The 16558-nt window shown below is 57.7% G+C and overlaps 3 protein-coding genes across 3 annotated transcripts; 2 read left to right on the forward strand and 1 right to left on the reverse strand.

The window, feature by feature from the left end:
• Positions 1–1135: 1135 nt before the first annotated feature.
• On the forward strand, positions 1136–9187 carry LOC308567678 (IQ domain-containing protein F5-like; the record flags this gene model as incomplete). Its single annotated transcript, XM_081159500.1, has 5 exons — positions 1136–1201; positions 1345–1380; positions 2527–2562; positions 6597–6689; positions 8690–9187. The coding sequence occupies 5 exons, from the start codon at positions 1136–1138 to the stop codon at positions 9185–9187; spliced, it is 729 nt and encodes a 242-aa protein (XP_081015626.1).
• A 2718-nt stretch (positions 9188–11905) lies between these two features.
• Positions 11906–14088, forward strand: IQCF2 (IQ motif containing F2; the record flags this gene model as incomplete). Its single annotated transcript, XM_081159501.1, has 2 exons — positions 11906–12073; positions 13699–14088. 2 exons carry the CDS (start codon positions 11906–11908, stop codon positions 14086–14088), a joined length of 558 nt encoding a protein of 185 aa, XP_081015627.1.
• Positions 14089–15597: 1509 nt separating this feature from the next.
• On the reverse strand, positions 15598–16035 carry LOC308567680 (IQ domain-containing protein F5-like; the record flags this gene model as incomplete). The annotated part of the gene is made up of 1 exon (XM_081159502.1): positions 15598–16035. One exon carries the CDS (start codon positions 16033–16035, stop codon positions 15598–15600), a length of 438 nt encoding a protein of 145 aa, XP_081015628.1.
• Positions 16036–16558: the final 523 nt, after the last annotated feature.

The raw sequence follows: 16558 nt of genomic DNA on the forward strand, positions 1-16558 counted from the left end.
ATGGGCGGTAGATCAAGTGTAAGACTCAGGCAGACACCCCTCCCCAGGGGCCGGGAGCTAGACCATGGCCAAGGGAAGCCTTGGAAGGTTCAGGGCTGAGGGGCTGGGGCGTGGCTGGGACTGGTCCTCACTCCTGCTTTCTCCCTACGCTCTGATTGCAGAAGACTGATGCAAAGGACAAAGGTGGGAAAGCGAAGGTAGGAGGGCCCAGGAGCATGAGAGAATCACAGATCGCGGACCCTCTGAGCCCAGAGTCCCTGGAGGTGGAGGATTCCCCCTGGTCCCTCTGCAGCCAGCTCAGGGTTGCTCTCCTGTCCCCATAACTTCCCTTCTTGTTCTGAGTGAGCCATGCTGAGAGGGAGGGGCAATAGTGATGGGGTCTGGATGCAAACAGCCCACAGGGAAGGTGGGCCCAGAGCAGCAGGAACTGGAAAGCCAGAGAAGGGGCAGCAGGCTCCCACAAGGATGTGGGGGTGACAGGGACGTAGTAGTGGAGTCAAGAGACCCCCAAGGGGCTGCTGCAGGTGTGAGGCAGCAACCCAGGTACGTGTCCTTGACTGGGAATCGAACCCACGACCCTTGGTGCCCAGGCCGACTGAGCCACACCGGTCAGGGCGGGGCCTGTTGTTAGAAGGAACATACACTAGCTTGCTAAGTGCCACTCAAGAGCTGCAGAAGGATGAGGGTCACAGCGGCTGGAGGGAGGGGTCCAAGTGGGATGAAGCAGCTCCATCTTGATCCCTCCTCGGCTCCTTCTGCTCACCCTCTGTACCCACACTGATCCCCAAGAAAAGAAGGACATTCCCACCCACTAAGGAAGGACACCGTGGCTGGGGCAGGGGGGCAGTGGAGCCCATGCTCCCTCCTCTGCACCGTGTGAGCCACTCTCCTCAGTGGCTGAAGACAGGTGGTCTTGGGGAGACAGACCAGAGATCACCTCGGGGAGGGACAGACTCACAGGGGCTGTGGTTCCACTGAAGACCCTGGTCCATCCCCAGCAGGAGGCAAAGGCACAGGTGTTTCTATCTAACAACTGTGAGCCTGGAGAAGGCAACCTGGTCCTTGGGTCATAGGTGCCCTTGTGAACACCATTGCTATGCCCATCCTCTGCCCCGTCCTGCCTTGGCCAGGCCCAATGGAGCAGCAGCCTGAAGGGGTTTATCTGCACCACTGCCCTCAAGCCATGGGCGGTAGATCAAGTGTAAGACTCAGGCGGACACCCCTCCCCAGGGGCCGGGAGCTAGACCATGGCCAAGGGAAGCCTTGGAAGGTTCAGGGCTGAGGGGCTGGGGTGTGGCTGGGACTGGTCCCCACTCATGCTTTCTCCCTATGCTCTGATTGCAGAAGACTGATGCAAAGGACAAAAGTAAGAAAGCGAAGGTAGGAGGAGCCCAGGAGCATGAGAGAATCACAGATCGCGGACCCTCTGAGCCCAGAGTCCCTGGAGGTGGAGGATTCCCCCTGGTCCCTCTGCAGCCAGCTCAGGGTTGCTCTCCTGTCCCCATAACTTCCCTTCTTGTTCTGAGTGAGCCATGCGAGATGGAGGGAAATAGTGATGGGGTCCGAGTGGAAACAGCCCACAGGGAAAGTGGGCCCAGAGCAGCAGGAACTGGAAAGCGAGAGAAGGGGCGGCAGGCTCCCACAAGGACGGGGTGACAGGGACGTAGTAGTGGAGTCAAAAGAAGCGAGGTGAGGGAAAGACCCCAATGGCTGCTGCAGGGGTGAGGCAGCAACCCAGGTACGTGTCCTTGACTGGGAATCGAACCCACGACCCTTGGTGCCCAGGCCGACTGAGCCACACCGGTCAGGGCGGGGCCTGTTGTTAGAAGGAACATACACTAGCTTGCTAAGTGCCACTCAAGAGCTGCAGAAGGATGGGGGTCACAGCGGCTGGAGGGAGGGGTCCAAGTGGGATGAAGCAGCTCCATCTTGACCCCTCCTCGGCTCCTTCTGCTCACCCTCTGTACCCACACTGATCCCAAGAAAAGAAGGACATTCCCACCCACTAAGGAAGGACACCGTGGCTGGGGCAGGGGGGCAGTGGAGCCCATGCTCCCCCCTCTGCACCGTGTGAGCCACTCTCCTCAGTGGCTGAAGACAGGTGGTCTTGGGGAGACAGACCAGAGATCACCTCGGGGAGGGACAGACTCAGGGCTGTGGGTCCACTGAAGACCCTGGTCCATCCCCAGCAGGAGGCAAAGGCACAACTGTGAGCCTGGAGAAGGCAACCTGGTCCTTCTCAAGGGTCCTAGGTGCCCTTGTGAACACCACTGCTATGCCCATCCTCTGCCCCGTCCTGCCTTGGCCAGGCCCAATGGAGCAGCAGCCTGAAGGGGTTTAACATCTGCAACACTGCCCTCAAGCCATGGGCGGTAGATCAAGTGTAAGACTCAGGCAGACACCCCTCCCCAGGGGCCGGGAGCTAGACCATGGCCAAGGGAAGCCTTGGAAGGTTCAGGGCTGAGGGGCTGGGGCGTGGCTGGGACTGGTCCTCACTCATGCTTTCTCCCTACGCTCTGATTGCAGAAGACTGATTCAGAGGACGAAAGTGACACATCAAAGGTAGGAGGGGCCAGGAGCATGAGAGAATCACAGATCGCGGACCCTCTGAGCCCAGAGTCCCTGGAGGTGGAGGATTCCCCCCTGGTCCCTCTGCAGCCAGCTCAGGGTTGCTCTCCTGTCCCCATAACTTCCCTTCTTGTTCTGAGTGAACCATGCGAGAGGGAGGGACAATAGTGATGGGGTCTGGATGCAAACAGCCCACAGGGAAGGTGGGCCCAGAGCAGCAGGAACTGGAAAGCGAGAGAAGGGGCGGCAGGCTCCCACAAGGACGTGGGGGTGACAGGGAGGTAGTAGTGGAGTCAAAGGAAGCGAGGTGAGGGGAAGACCCCAATGGCTGCTGCAGGTGTGAGGCAGGTGTAAGGCGGCTCAGGAGGCGGCCTCGTGGGCTGTGAAAGCCGAGCTTTGTCCCACAAGGACCCCGCTGTCCCTCACACCTGTGTCGGCTCTTCTGGGCCAGAAAGCATTTCCACTGGTGCCAGGAAGCAGTGAAGACCGCAGGGCAAGTATATCCCCACTTGACGGGGACACGGTGACTCAGAGTGTGAGCCGATGTGGCCACGGCCACAGACGAGACAGAAGTAGAGGCAAAGTAGAGGCCCACCCAGGTGTCCTAGGCCCTGAGAACCAGCAGGGGAAAGGCTGCCAGTTGAGATAGAAGGTCGTCGGCGTGCCCGGGCTGTGACGGATGGTGGCAAGCTCACCGGGCGTCCCCTACTTTGCTTGGTTAGCACAGTCCTACAAAATCAGAACAGCGCCAGCAGAGGAGAGTCAGTGCAGTCAACAAGATCCAGGCCTGGTGGCGTGGCACCCTGGTGCGCCGGACCCTGCTGGCAGCCGCCCTCTGGGCCTGGGTGATCCAAAGCTGGTGGAGAGAGCAGCACTGTCGGCGCAGACAGAGGCTCCAGCAGGCCATCTTGCAGACCTATGTAATCCAGGAGCACTCGGCCGTCAGGCTCCAGTCCTGGTTTCGCATGTGTCAGTGCCACAGATGTTACTGTCAGGTGCACGGGACCCTCTGCCTCCTCCAGGCCCCAGAGAGCTCCTTGCTCGTCCAGGCCCCGCAGGCGCAGCCGGCTGCCGGAGGGCTGGAGTTCCACGTCGAGATTCTATCCATCTAAAGATACTGCAGAAGTGGCCCTACGGCCCCAATAAAGGTCTAACCGGGCTTGGTGTATCTCAGTGACTCCCGCCCCACAGGGATCCTAGAGATTCAGGCCCTGTCCCTCCTCTTGTACTTGTGTGAAGGCTTCATTTCAATACTGGTACCTCTCCCCTGTCCCCTGCACCCCTCAGGGCCTATGGCCCCTGTTTGGGACTGACAGGGACCATATGCCACTGACCATCCAAATCAGAAGCTGCCGCCTGAGACTGTCCTCACGTGCGCAGAGCCAGGTGTCCCGTTCCACAGACCCAGCGCCATCCTTGTCTCCTGAACTTGCCCCTGGGAGGGGCTGGGCTTTGTAACCCTCAAGGCTCTGGGCACCTCCTCCTGTGAGAGTGGCCCCTGTAGTCATGCTCCGTCAGCCTGCCGTCGGGCCAGCTGGGGCCCACACCCATCAGCGCCCTGTTCGGCACGTGGCTGGCTCTCCCGGCCAGCTGGAGGCTGGGCACAGGCCTGGCGAGCCTCTTGCTAACTGGGATGCTCCTTCCTGTGGGAGTAGCAGATACCAGGTCCCTAGGCGTCAGCTCTGCCTCTCTCTCCTTCCTGAGGACCAGATTCTTCAGGCTGCTGAACACAAGCAGGGCTCCCGCTGATATCACCTCCGTCCTAGGTATGACGCCATTCTTAGCGACTTCATCACGGACGGGATGATACCCCGTCTCTGACCTCCAGCGACCTTGACGTCCATCCTTCCATCGCTTCTCAAGCTGTGTATAGGGAAGGACCGTTTCTTTAAAATGTCCAATCTATCCCAGACCGATTCTTTTGTAAAACAACAAAAATGCATTATGAGAAACATAAATAGGCTCCGTTGGTTGGCACGTCACCCCCACACCAAGTCTGTGAGTTCGATTCCCGGTCAGGGCACGTGTCCAGGCTGCAGGTTCAATCCCTGGCCGGGGCATGTACAAGAGGCACCTGATCAACGTTTCTCCCTCCCTCCCTTCCCCGTGCTCTCAAATCGGTAAAACATATCCTCCAGTGAGAATTAAAAAATAAGAAAAATAAAACACCAGAAGAACTGAAGAAAACTTCCCTGAAACAAACTATATCGCCAGATTGCGTGGTTTCCGTCTCGATTCAGGACCAAGACACTTCTCTCTAAGTCTGCTTTTTGACCTGAAGATTTCACATTCTTTCCCTTCTCTTCAGATGGGACATTCCCCATCCTTTGCCCTGAGCGTAGGTGATGACGTCACCACGCACTTACCCAGGGGCGGGGCAGCGGCCGAGGCCCATGCTCTCCCCATCTCACCCCCCATCGCAGCAGCGTCTGCCGTCTTCCTCGAGTTGGAGTCGTCTTTGCCCACCTGAGGCCACCCCCTCCGCCTGGCTCCTCTTTCTCGTTTGCCTGCTATCCCCCTTGACTTTGCAGTGACGTCATTCTGTAATGTCGTCTGTTCCCCTGAATCAGTTTCTACCTTTTCACCAAATCATTCCCACCCACGGACCAAGCGTCCATGCCATTAAAAAGTGCATCCTTGACTGACCACCTCCTGCTCCAGGTCTTCGCATCTGCTCACAGCAAAACATGTCACCGTCTCTCCTTCCACTCCTGCCATCCACTCCTAAACTCACTCCAGGGGCCTCCCCACCACCACCCCAGCTCCACAGAAACCATACCAGCCAAGGGCACCGATGGAGAGAGACTGTTTACAAAAATGATCAGAATCACCCCCTCCTCGTATCCATGCCCCTTTGCAATGTGACCTTGTAGCTCCCTCAATCAAGAGATGGAGACTCCCTACCCTCTCTTTGGATCTAGGCTTCCTTGAGACTTTCTTTGGCCAGCCGCGTGCAGTGGAAGTGACCGTGTGAGCTGCGGGTTTAAGCGTTAAGACGTCCTGCGCAGCTGGAGCATGAGAGACCACCCGGGGCGGAGATGAGCCCCCTCTGAGGAGGCCACACAGCTCACCTGTGGGCAGGATCCCCACCCAGCTGAGCCTTGCCCGAATCGTCAGTCTACACACCTGTGAACTCAATAAATGGTGGTGGCCCTGAGCCTCTATGTTTAGGGTGGTTAACAACAAAAGCTAATACCACCTAAAACCGCCCACTCACTTGCCTCGTCCGATGGGCAATTCTCTGTCCCCTGGGAACTGCCCATTGGATGAGGCAAGTTGGCTGGTGATTTTAGATGATGTCAGTTTTTGTTGTTTAACCAGCCACCCCAAACATCGATCCAGTCCCTTCCATGTCGTCCGTCAGCAAGTCCTGTTGGCAGAACAGCACTATATGCAATATCGCAGAGAGTGAGGCCTGAAGAAACCGTGTCTCACACCGCGGGTAGGAAAGCAAACGGGGGAGCCTGTGTGGAACGCAGTGTGGCGATCTCTTCAGTGTAGAGCCACCATAGAACCCAGCAATTCTGCTCCGAGGTATAAACCTAGCAACTTAAGACATTCATTCAAACTACAATTCGTCTAAAGGTTTCATAGTACAAAATAGCCTGAAACGTGGAATCAACAAAATGGGTACAAATTACGGCTCATCCACACCACGGACCACTACTCAACAACAGAAGGTGGGACGAACCACTGAAACAGGCAAAGCGCGTACGGATCTCGCGGACGAGTGCAGATCTGAGAGCAGGGGACCTTATAGCCGTTAGCTGTGGGCAGTTTAGGGGAATCGCGCACAAGGCCTGGTTTGAACCATTTATTTCCAAGTCACAGGCATCTGATGTGTAAGAGAGAATCAATCCCCCCAAAGTTGCAGGGAAGGGAAGGCGGATTCCCTCGGTCAGCTCAGGATGTGAGTGCTACGTCGAGGGTCCCTGGGCAAGGCGGAAGGTTCGGCACGTGGCGTTCATGGCGCACAGTCGTACAGAGCACGGCCTACCCACGCCTTTCTCCTCTAACTCTCGTTACAGGGTGGCAAGTTGGAAGAAACCAAACAGAAGAAAAACAAGAAAAAGAAAAGGGTAATGATAGAAGACACTGAGAGCCCGCCCGGTACACCAAAGGTAGGTCTGTGGAGAAACTCAAAGTGGAGGGTGACGTCCGTTGAGCCCATCCCGCACCACCTATGACCTAAGTCACCCAGCAGTGATGGGTTGTCTTCTCTGAGGCCCACAGCGTAAGGTGATCATGGAACTTGTCCACATGTGAGTGAAAGTCAGTGCTAGGAAATATTACTCAGGAACAACCATCATAAACCGAGAACGGCCCGGGCCCACCAGATGCCTGGTGGTCCCATCCGGAGCTGACAGGAACAGGGGTGGACTCAGCCCTGGCTCTGCTCGCCTCCCAGCTCCTTCCGTTCTGAGAAAGGTGGGTGGGTGAGACCCGGAGAGTTGCTGGTCGGGAGGAGGAGTCCTGGCCGTCAGACCATGCGAAACTGGGGAGTGAGGCGCTGGGAGCCGTGTGAGGGGAGGGCGTTGCCAGGTAAAGGGGAGCCCAAGTCTGAGTCGTGTGGGAGTGTGTGCGCACCTGTGTGTGCTGGGTTAAGGTGTGCAAGCCGAAAGAATGAGTGTGAGAAATAAACAAGAAAGACTCCACACGAGGGTGTGGAGCCGCGAACCTTCTATGACTTGACAGAGGGAGACGGGAGGTTGGGGACTGGAGCTGGAACCAGGCATGAGAGGCGAGCCAAGGACGCCACTTCTCCGGCCTGTGGGTGGGCACTGAAGGGGAGCGATCTGCACCCAGGTAGAAGGCCAAGCCCGGCAGGAACATGATAACGCTTTGACCCAGGGATCACGGGGTTCTCCTTCCACACCGGCCAGCCAGGCGCATGTACCCAGTGATGACTAGGGCAGGTGTGCCCTGTGTTACACATGAGGACCCTGAGACTCAGAGGACAATGTGAGATGCCCGTGTCCACTCACCAAGAGTGGCAGAGACAGGGCACCTACCTGTTTGGCCCTCTGGCTCCAGCCAGTGCCATGCCCAGTGCCCCTGAACTTCTGAGGAGGAGCCATGGCTGATAAAAGATCAGGACCCCTTCCTGGCACACCCTGGGGCTGAGGTGGGTGGGGACCGGTCCTTGAGCGTCCCTTCTTTTTCTTTCCCACTGCATTGTATTTATTTAGTTTGTTAAAAGTATTAGAAATGTCCCCTTTTTCCCCCCATTGATCCCCTCCACCCTGCACCCCCCTCCAGGCCTTCACCACATTACTGTCTGTGTCCATGGGTTATGCATCTAGGCATCTAGGCTTCGAGGTTAATCTCTGCCCCCACCTCCCCCCCTCAGTCTGAGATCCCTCCGTCTGGCCCACGCTTCTATGTCTCTGGACCTGTTTTGTTCGTAGGTTTATTTTGTTCATTAGATTCCACATATGAGCGAGATCGTGCGGAACTTGTCTCTCTCTGCCTGGCTTATTCCACTCAGCATAATACTCTCCAGGTCCCCCCATGCTGTCCCAAAGGACAGAAGATCCTCCTTTCTCACAGCTGCGTAGTACTCCATGGTGTGAATGTCCGAGGAGATGCTGGATATGATTTCAATCCTTTTGAACTTGTAGAGCCCTGTTCTGTGTCCTAACATGTGGTCTGTCGTTGAGAACGTCCCATGAGGCCCTGGCTGGTTTGGCTCAGTGGTCAGAGCGTTGGCCTCTGGACTGAAGGGTCCCGGGTTCTATCCCAGCCAAGGGCCCGGGCCTCGGTGGCAGGGGGCACGTGCGGGAGGCAGCCGATCGATGTGTCTCTCACACGGATGTTTCTCTCTCTCCCTTCCGCGCTCTCTGAAAAGCAATGGAAAAAACGTCCTCGGGTGAGAGTTAAGAGAGAGAGAATGTCCTGTGTGCGCTTGAGGAGAATGCACGTTCTGCAGCTTTGGGGCGAAACGTCCTGTAAATGTCAATTGAGCCCATCGCCTCTGGTGTGTCGCTTAGGGTCGCTGTTTCCTTGTTGATTTTTTGCCGGGCGGGTCTACCCAGCGAGGTCGGTGGGGCGTTAACATCCCCGAGTGTCTGTGGGGCTGTCGGCCGCCCCTTGGAGCCTCCGGAGTCTGCGTCTTTCCCAGCCTGCGCGCGCCTCCGTCCTGAGGCGTGGCCTTTCTTTTTCCTTGCTGCCCCTCGGCGTGAAGAAGAGAAAGGACTCCGGCGACGAGCAGCGGGCCACCCAGATCCAGGCGTGGTGGCGGGGCACCCTGGTGCGCCGGGCCCTGCTGCACGCGGCGCTGCAGGCCTGGGTCATCCAGCGCTGGTGGCGCCTGCTGGGGGCGCAGGAGCGGCAGGCCCGGCGGCGGGCGCTGCTGGAGGCCTACGCCCGGGAGCGGCGGGCGGCCGTGCGCCTGCAGGCCTGGCTCCGCATGTGGCGCCTCCGCCTGCGTTACTGCCGCCTGCTCCGCGCCGCCCGCGTCCTCCAGGCCTGCTGGCGCGCCCGCCGCTGCCAGGCCAACGGCTTTCTCTGCGGCAGGTACCAGCTCGCGGCCAACCACCTGGGGCTCGAGATCGAGATCTTTCTAGGGTCGCAGATTTGCCGGATCACGAACTGCATCCCCTTTCCAATAAAGAACTGACCAGGTCTGCTCCAAACCCGTCCCCGGATCTCTGTCGGACAAGCCGCAGGAGGGAGGGGCGAGGAAGGGGCAGGGAATCGGGCGGCAGGTTCTGGGCGCCTTCCGGGTCAGCTCTGAGGAAGCGGCAGAGCTGGTCGGGGGGCCGGGGGCCTGGGGCTGGACGCGGGCTGGCGATGGATGAGCAGTGTCCGCCCTGGGTAGGAAGGCCGGGCCGCAGGGCCACCTAGTCAGCCAGCCGGGGGCACTCCTTCCCGGTGCGGGTTGGTCACCTGCCAGCCAAGTGTGGCAGGGCACAGTCCCCCCACCCCCCCGGGGCCACACGTCAGCGGGATGGCCCTGGGCACCCAGCAGCCAGTCCTGGCACAAGGGCCCTAGGAGTCGGTGGGCTGTGGGCCCCTCTCCTGCCAGCCCCTCCGCCGAAGCAGGGCACCCACGTGGCAGCCTCAACCTGGGCGACCGCCTCTGAGCTCTGCCCCCTGGAGCGAGCGGGCAATGTTCTCGCGGGGAGATGCCGCTGCGGGTGTCAGACCCGAGAGAGAAACAGCGATGCTCTCCAGACTCAGTGTCCGTCACCACCGGGCGGGGGCTCAGCCGCCCAGCAGTTCTGATTCAGGATAGCAGGGTCCCGAGAATGTGCATTTCCCACAAGTCTCCAGGTGATGCTGTGGCCGCCAGTCTACAGAACCCCACAGAGCTAGGGAAAGCTGCAGCTCCCCCTCCTGAGTGGCTAAAGCCCAGCTTCCCATCTTACGAATCTTTCTCCCTTCCTCTCTCTCTAAAATCAATCAATAAATTTTAAAAATAATAATAAAAGAACAGCACCTATTCTTTTCTACTCAATATATAATCAGAATCTAATCGTAAGAACACACAGACACACCCAATTGAGAGATGTTATACAAAATAATTGGCCTATGAACTTCAAAAGCATCAAGATCCTACAAAATGTACAAAGAATCGGCGCCGTTCAGGACGGCAGGACTCTAAACAGAAATACGGTTGGCTTAGTGTGTCGTCCTGGATCAAATTCTTTGCTATTAAGGTTATTACAGCTGGCAAAACGCTCATGGGGTTAGAAAGGGGAAGGTTATGTAGGAGTCCTTTCAATATTTCTGTAAGTTTAAAATGATTTCCAGCCCGGCCGGGCGTGGCTCAGCGGTTGAGCGTCGACCTAGGATCCAGGCGATCCGGGTTCGATTCCCGGTCAGGGCCCAGGCCCGGGTTGCGGGCTTGATCAATGACTCTCTCATCATTGATGTTTCTGTCTCTCTCTCCCCCTCTCCTTTCCTCTCTCTGAAATCAATAAAAGATATATTTAAAAAAATAAATAAAAATAAAATTATTTCCAAATAAACTACTGGACGCTTGGAAGGTGAGCTAGTGAGGATCTGCAGCCCCTGTAACAGCACTTGGCTCCGTGTAGGTGGCCCAGCCACCCCACCTCTGAGTACACAGCCAAAGGAAATAGTCACTGTCTTGAAGACGTACCTGCCTTTCCATGCTCACTGCGGCATCACGCACAACAGCCGAGACATGGAAACAGCCTGAGCATCTGTCAGCAAGTGAAGGTGTAAAGAAAATGTGAGAGTATATGTATAAATAAATCACGCTTTCCAAGTTCAGGAATCAAAAGAGTGTGTTACAGCCCGGACAGTGTGGCTCAGTGGTTGAGCGTTAACCTACCAGCCAGGAGATCCCGGTTCAATTCCCAGTCAGGGCACGTGCCCCTGGTTTCAGGCTTGGTCCCCGGGGGGGCGGGGGGGGTGCAGGAGGCAGCCGATCAATGACTCTCACCATCGTCTCTCTCCCTCTCCCTTCCTCTCTCTGAAATCAATAAAGATATATTTTAAAAATAAAGTGGTGAGTACAGAAATAAACCCATGTATTCATGGTCAGTTGATTTGCGACAAGGGTGCCAAGCCCATTCGATGGAGGAAAATAATATTTTCAACAAGTGGTTTGGAACAACTGGATAGCCACATGCAAAGCATTAACTGGAACCAATAACTCACAACACATTAAAAAACAAAACCCTTAAAAGTGGACCAAAGGCCTATATGTGGGAGAGAAGACCGTGGAACTTTTATAAGTGTAAACATTCGTGTCCCTAGATTGGGAGACAGTTCCTTTCTCTTCCTGTTTTCTAGATTCGTCTGGTCTGTTGCCTACGGGGTTCTGAGGGGTGGAAACCCGAATCGGGGGCCGACAGAAAGGGCTACGTCTGAGAAGACACTGGAACCGCACGGCGGTGTCCTGCCGTGGTCCCTCCCGCTCTCCCCGTGGCTGTGACACCCTGGTGACCACCGCAGTCGTTAAGAACAGGAGAGGAGGGGAGGGAAGGCCTGTCATCTGGGCAGCGTCCCCAGGGAGCTAAAGCTTTACCTGCCCCAGGGAGCCCCGGGTTTAGTGCCCGCAGAGAGCTGGGGGCAGGGGTGGACGCATGCCCGGTGAAGTGGGGGTGACGTAGGGAAGGCACTTGTCTGTCAGTCACACTTGGGAACAGGTCGGCGGCCACCGCAAGCGCTCGGAAATTCGGGAGACTTCGTTCCCTGAACAGAGAAACTCCCGCCGTCGCTTTCTCTTGTGACCTTGTGCTTTCGGGGCCCCTGGGACTCCTGTTGCTTGGGGCAGGCTCCCCGGCACGCGCCCACCCACAGGCCTGGCCACGCGGACCCTCCGCGCGCGCACACAGTGGACTAATGGACTGCGATCGGCCCGATGGCCGACTGGGCCCGGCTGCAACAGGGAAGGAAACTCTGGACGCCGGCCCGGCTACGCCTCTATAACTGCAACGGGACTTTGGGACCCCAGGGGTGTAATTCCACGCAAGTGAAAACCGCTCATCCTCCCGTGCAAGTCTCAGAAAATTCTTTTTCTCAAGATATGGTAAGGACCTGACCCCCAGCACCCAGTGGGGAAGAGGGTACCCCAGCTTCCCCAGTGACAGTGGTCACGAGAAGGACGCGGATGGGCCCGATGGGAGGAGAGCCCCGGACGGGACGGCACTCAAGTGCCTTATCTGTCCAGGGAGCCCCGGGACATCTCCGTCGTGAGGGAAGTAGACAGGGCTTGTTTCCGAGGAAGACTCAACTGTACCCCGATCCTCGTGTCATAATGCAACTGTGAACTCATAGCTCTGTCCCTCCTATTACTACTCCTGCCAGGCTTGGGAATCAGGGCTGTTGAACCATCTAAAGACAAGCCATGGGGGTTGAATTTTGTGTAAGAGGCTTAGCCAGATCTCCTAAGCAGGCTCGGGGCGGGCGGACATCACCCTGGACTTCAGAGATCTTGGGAAAAGAGGGGATGTTGAGGCAGTGGATATATTTATGCAGAGCGTCTTAACTCGCCCATTCATTTCCCCCGTCTCCTTCTGATAACAGAGCGAAGGCAATGTAGCCCTAATTATAGTCGAGAATAAAGAGAATATTACCTTGATCAGGCAAAAGAGAAAAAAGCAAAAGCCCCGGGTGAGTAAAATCTCCATGTACTGTATTTAAGAGATACCCAGAACACCTAGGCCTGCGCGCTCCAGCTACGGGGTGGGCCTCTCAGGGACCCAGAGTCCCAGCCAGTCGGGCGTGGACCCGGGGCTGGCTCCTGGCCCCTCCGCTCCCTTCTCAGCATGGGCTGTGGGTCTCTGGGTCTGAATGGCACCTGAAGAGTGAATGGAAAGAATGAAAACCAGCAAGAAATGCGTGGGGCCCGGGCCAGCGTGGCTCAGTGGTTAGCGCGTGGGTTGAGGACGGAAGGGCCTTGGGTTCGATTCCGGCCAAGGGGACGTACCTCGGTTGTAGGCTCGATCCCCAGCCTGGCCAGGGAGCGTGTGGGAGGCAACCAATCGATGTGTGTCTGTCTCACACCCATGTTTCTCTCTCTCTCTCCCCCTTGCCTCCCTTCCACTCTCTCTGAAAAGAAATTGAAACCAAATCTTTGGGTGAGTATTTAAAAAAAAAAAAAAATGTGTGGGGCTGGGAGGTGAGAATGGGAGGATTCTGAGTTAGAGACTAGAATGTTCAAAATGTGGAAGGGCCGGGAGTAGCCAGGTGAGGAGGGGGCTGGGGAGCCAGCGAGGCACCTGAAGACCATGTCGTGGGAGAGGAGGGGCCAGCCGGGCTGGCGCGGGGCAGAGTGGGCGCCGAGCAGCAGGCGAGAGCATCGGGAGGCCAAGCTCCCGAACGCCCCAAACCCAGCGAGCCCGGCGGAGTGGAGCGCGGCCACCGAAGGCCGTCGCATCCAAACGCACCCCTGCTAGTTGCTCGCGGTCTCCCCCTCGATCCGAGGGCCTGCGAGGGGGGACGGGAGGACGCTGGGACCCTGAGGGCCAGGTCCCGCGTCCGTGGTGGCAGAGGGGGGCTCGTCACCCAGGTCTTTGGCTCTTAGTGTCTTGCTGACTCCTCTGAACTCTTCAAAGAGGGGGTGACTATGAAGAGAACCCAGGACCCTTCCAGGAAATCCTGGAGGTTGGTGGCGGGACGTTCCCTGAGAGGTTTCTTTTTATGTCTGCCCAGGAGAAAAAGACCAGACAAATCATGACGATCCAGGCCTGGTGGCGGGGCACCCTGGTGCGCCGGACGCTGCTCCACGCGGCGCTCAGGGCCTGGGTCATCCAGTGCTGGTGGCGGGAGACCCGGGTCAGGCTGCACTCGAAGAAGCGGAGGGAGGCCCTGGAGAGCTATGTGGCCAGAGAGAGGGCGGTGGTCAAGCTGCAGTCTTTGATCCGCATGTGGCGCATCCACTGGCGATACTGCCAGGTGCTCCGGGCCATATACGTCATCCAGTGCCACTGGCAGCACCACGAGTGCCACACCTGCGCCCTCCTCCGGGGCCACTGCGTGGTCACCACCACTCACCTGCAGTTCCACATCGAGGTCCTCAACCCCCCCCAGAGGGCCGGCTAGAAGGGGGCCCTGTTTCTCCTGTCCCCAGTAAAGGTCTCACCCTTATCTGCCGTGTCTCCTGGTCTCCCTCAGGGAGTGGGAATTTTAGGACTTAGGCCAGGCTGCCTCCTTTTCTTCCCGGGGGAAAAAAACTCCAGCGAGGGGTCCTCCCTAGATGCCCGTGGACCCACGTTCTGAACAAACAGGGACCCTTAGGCTGCTGACTCGGTTGTCAAAACAGAGACGACGGCCTGGCTGGTGGGGCTCAGCGGTTGAGCACTGACCTAGGACCCGGGAGATCACGGTTCGATTCCCGGTCGGGGCGCATGCCCGGGTTGCGGGCTCGATCCCCAGGCGGGGGCGTGCAGGAGGCAGCCGGTCAATGCCTCTCATCATTGATGTTTCTCTCTCTCTCTTCTTCTCCTTTCCTCTCTCTGAAATCAATAAAGATATATTTTTTAAAAAAATCAAAATAGGCGTATCATGAGATCCAGCCATTCTACTTCTGGGTACGGAGGCCCAAAGGTGCCCGATGCAGAGTCTCAGAGAGGCCTCTGTACACTGTGTGTTCACAGCAGCACTAGTCACAGTAGCCAAAAGGTGGGAGCGGCCCAAGTGTCCCCCCACGAGCGAATGGGTGAGCAAGGTGTGGTGCATACGTGCAATCGAATATTATTCAGCCTCAGGAAGTTCTGACACAGCCTGCAACGTGGCCGAACCTTGAAGACGTTACGCTAAGGGAAATAAGTCAGCCACAAGGGGACAAGCACCGTATGATTCCACTCACACGAGGCATTTAGAGTATTCAAGTTCATAGAAAAAGTAGAATAGTCATTACCAGGCGCTGGGGCAGGGGAGAATAGAGAATTCTTGTTTCATGGGTAGAGCCACAACTTTGCAAGATGAATAAAATTCTGCGGGTGGATGGCGTGTGATAGCTTCACACCAAAGTGTATGTAATTAATGCCGCTGAGCTGTTCACCTAAAATGGTTTAAATGGTAAATTTTATGTTATGTATATTTTACCACAATTTTATTATTTTTTTTTAATGTATCTTTATTGATTTCAGAGAGAGGAAAGGAGAGGGAGAGAGAGAGATAGAAACATCAATGATGAGAGAGTCACTGATCGAGCCTGCAACCCGGGCACGTGCCCTGACCGGGAATCGAACCCCGATCGCCTGGATCCCAGGTCGACGCTCACCCGCTGAGCCACGCCCCACCGGGCACCACAACTTTAAAATATGTTAAAGGCTGTGGGGAGGGGAGCTGCGGGACGGCCGGGGGTGCGTTCACACAAACCCCGCGGGGAAGGCGCCCCGGCTGTCCGACGTGGTGGCCCTGCGGCCGCCGTTCTCCCCAGGGCAGACCCTGCTAACTGCCCACCCTGCCCGCCCAGCAGCAGGCGCTCGGAGCTCTCCGGGCAGGGCCCGCCCGCAGGCAAACCCCCCGCTTCCCGGAGGAGGTGCCTGGCGTTTGCCCTCACGAGCTCCGTGGCCGCCTGGAAATCAGCCGGACAGCACGCGGCGGTTACAGACCTGATGGTTCTTTTAATGGAAGGGATGTAGCCTGTTGCATTTTGCAAACCTGTGAGCCCAGAGAGATCTCGAGTTGGAGGTTCAGCTGGTTTTCCTTGATGTCGTAATGGCCCTGAAGAAAGCCCCGGCTTTGGCAGTTGTGCCAGCGCCAGTAGAGCTGGATGATCCGCGCGGCGTGGAGCAGGCGGCAGTAAGGCAGCCGGGTGAGCCACATGCGGACCCAGGACTGCAGCTTCACCACGGCCCGCTCCCTCCTCACGAACAGCTCCAGGGCCGCCCACCGCCTGCCCTCCACCAGCCGCGCCAGCGCCTGCCGCCACCAGCGCTGGATGACCGAAGCTCTGAGCGCCGCGTGCAGGAGCGTCCGGCGCACCAGGGTGCCCCGCCACCAGGCCTGGATGGCCACGGCCGCCTCCTCGCTCTGTTTCATCGCCACGATCTTAACTCTCTTGGTGCGTCTTTTGGAAGCTTGGAAGAAAGAAGACACGGGACGTTGAGGAAACGCACGCACTTCTGCCCAAAACTGTACCGGGAAGGGGCCCGGGGCCCCTCCCCACAGCCGCCTCGTCCTCTGACCCCTGGGAGCCGCTGGCAAGGGCGGGACCCGGGACCTCGACGGCCCGTCTACAGCGAGACGCGCGGGACAGCGAAGCAGATGCGGTCCCACCCGGCCCGGCCACCTGCCTGGCACCGTCTCTCCCCGCAGACCCCTCCTGCCTGCTGGGAAGGTGGGGCCTTCTGCTCCCCCTGGCCTCCCACCTCTGACTTGGGGTCAAACCCTCAGCCGGCCGCCTCCCCTCGGCCTCGCCTCAGTGTTACCGGACTCCACCTCACGCGCGACCGAGAGCTTAAACGCCAGCTGAGGCCCCAGTACAAAGTTCTCGAGCACACGCACACGCACACGCACACGCGCATCCTGGACCAGTCTCCCTGCACGCCGGCCTTCGCGTTCC

The sequence above is a fragment of the Miniopterus schreibersii genome, assembly GCF_964146895.1.
Source record: "Miniopterus schreibersii genome assembly, chromosome: 15".
NCBI classification, from domain to species: Eukaryota; Metazoa; Chordata; class Mammalia; order Chiroptera; family Miniopteridae; genus Miniopterus; species Miniopterus schreibersii.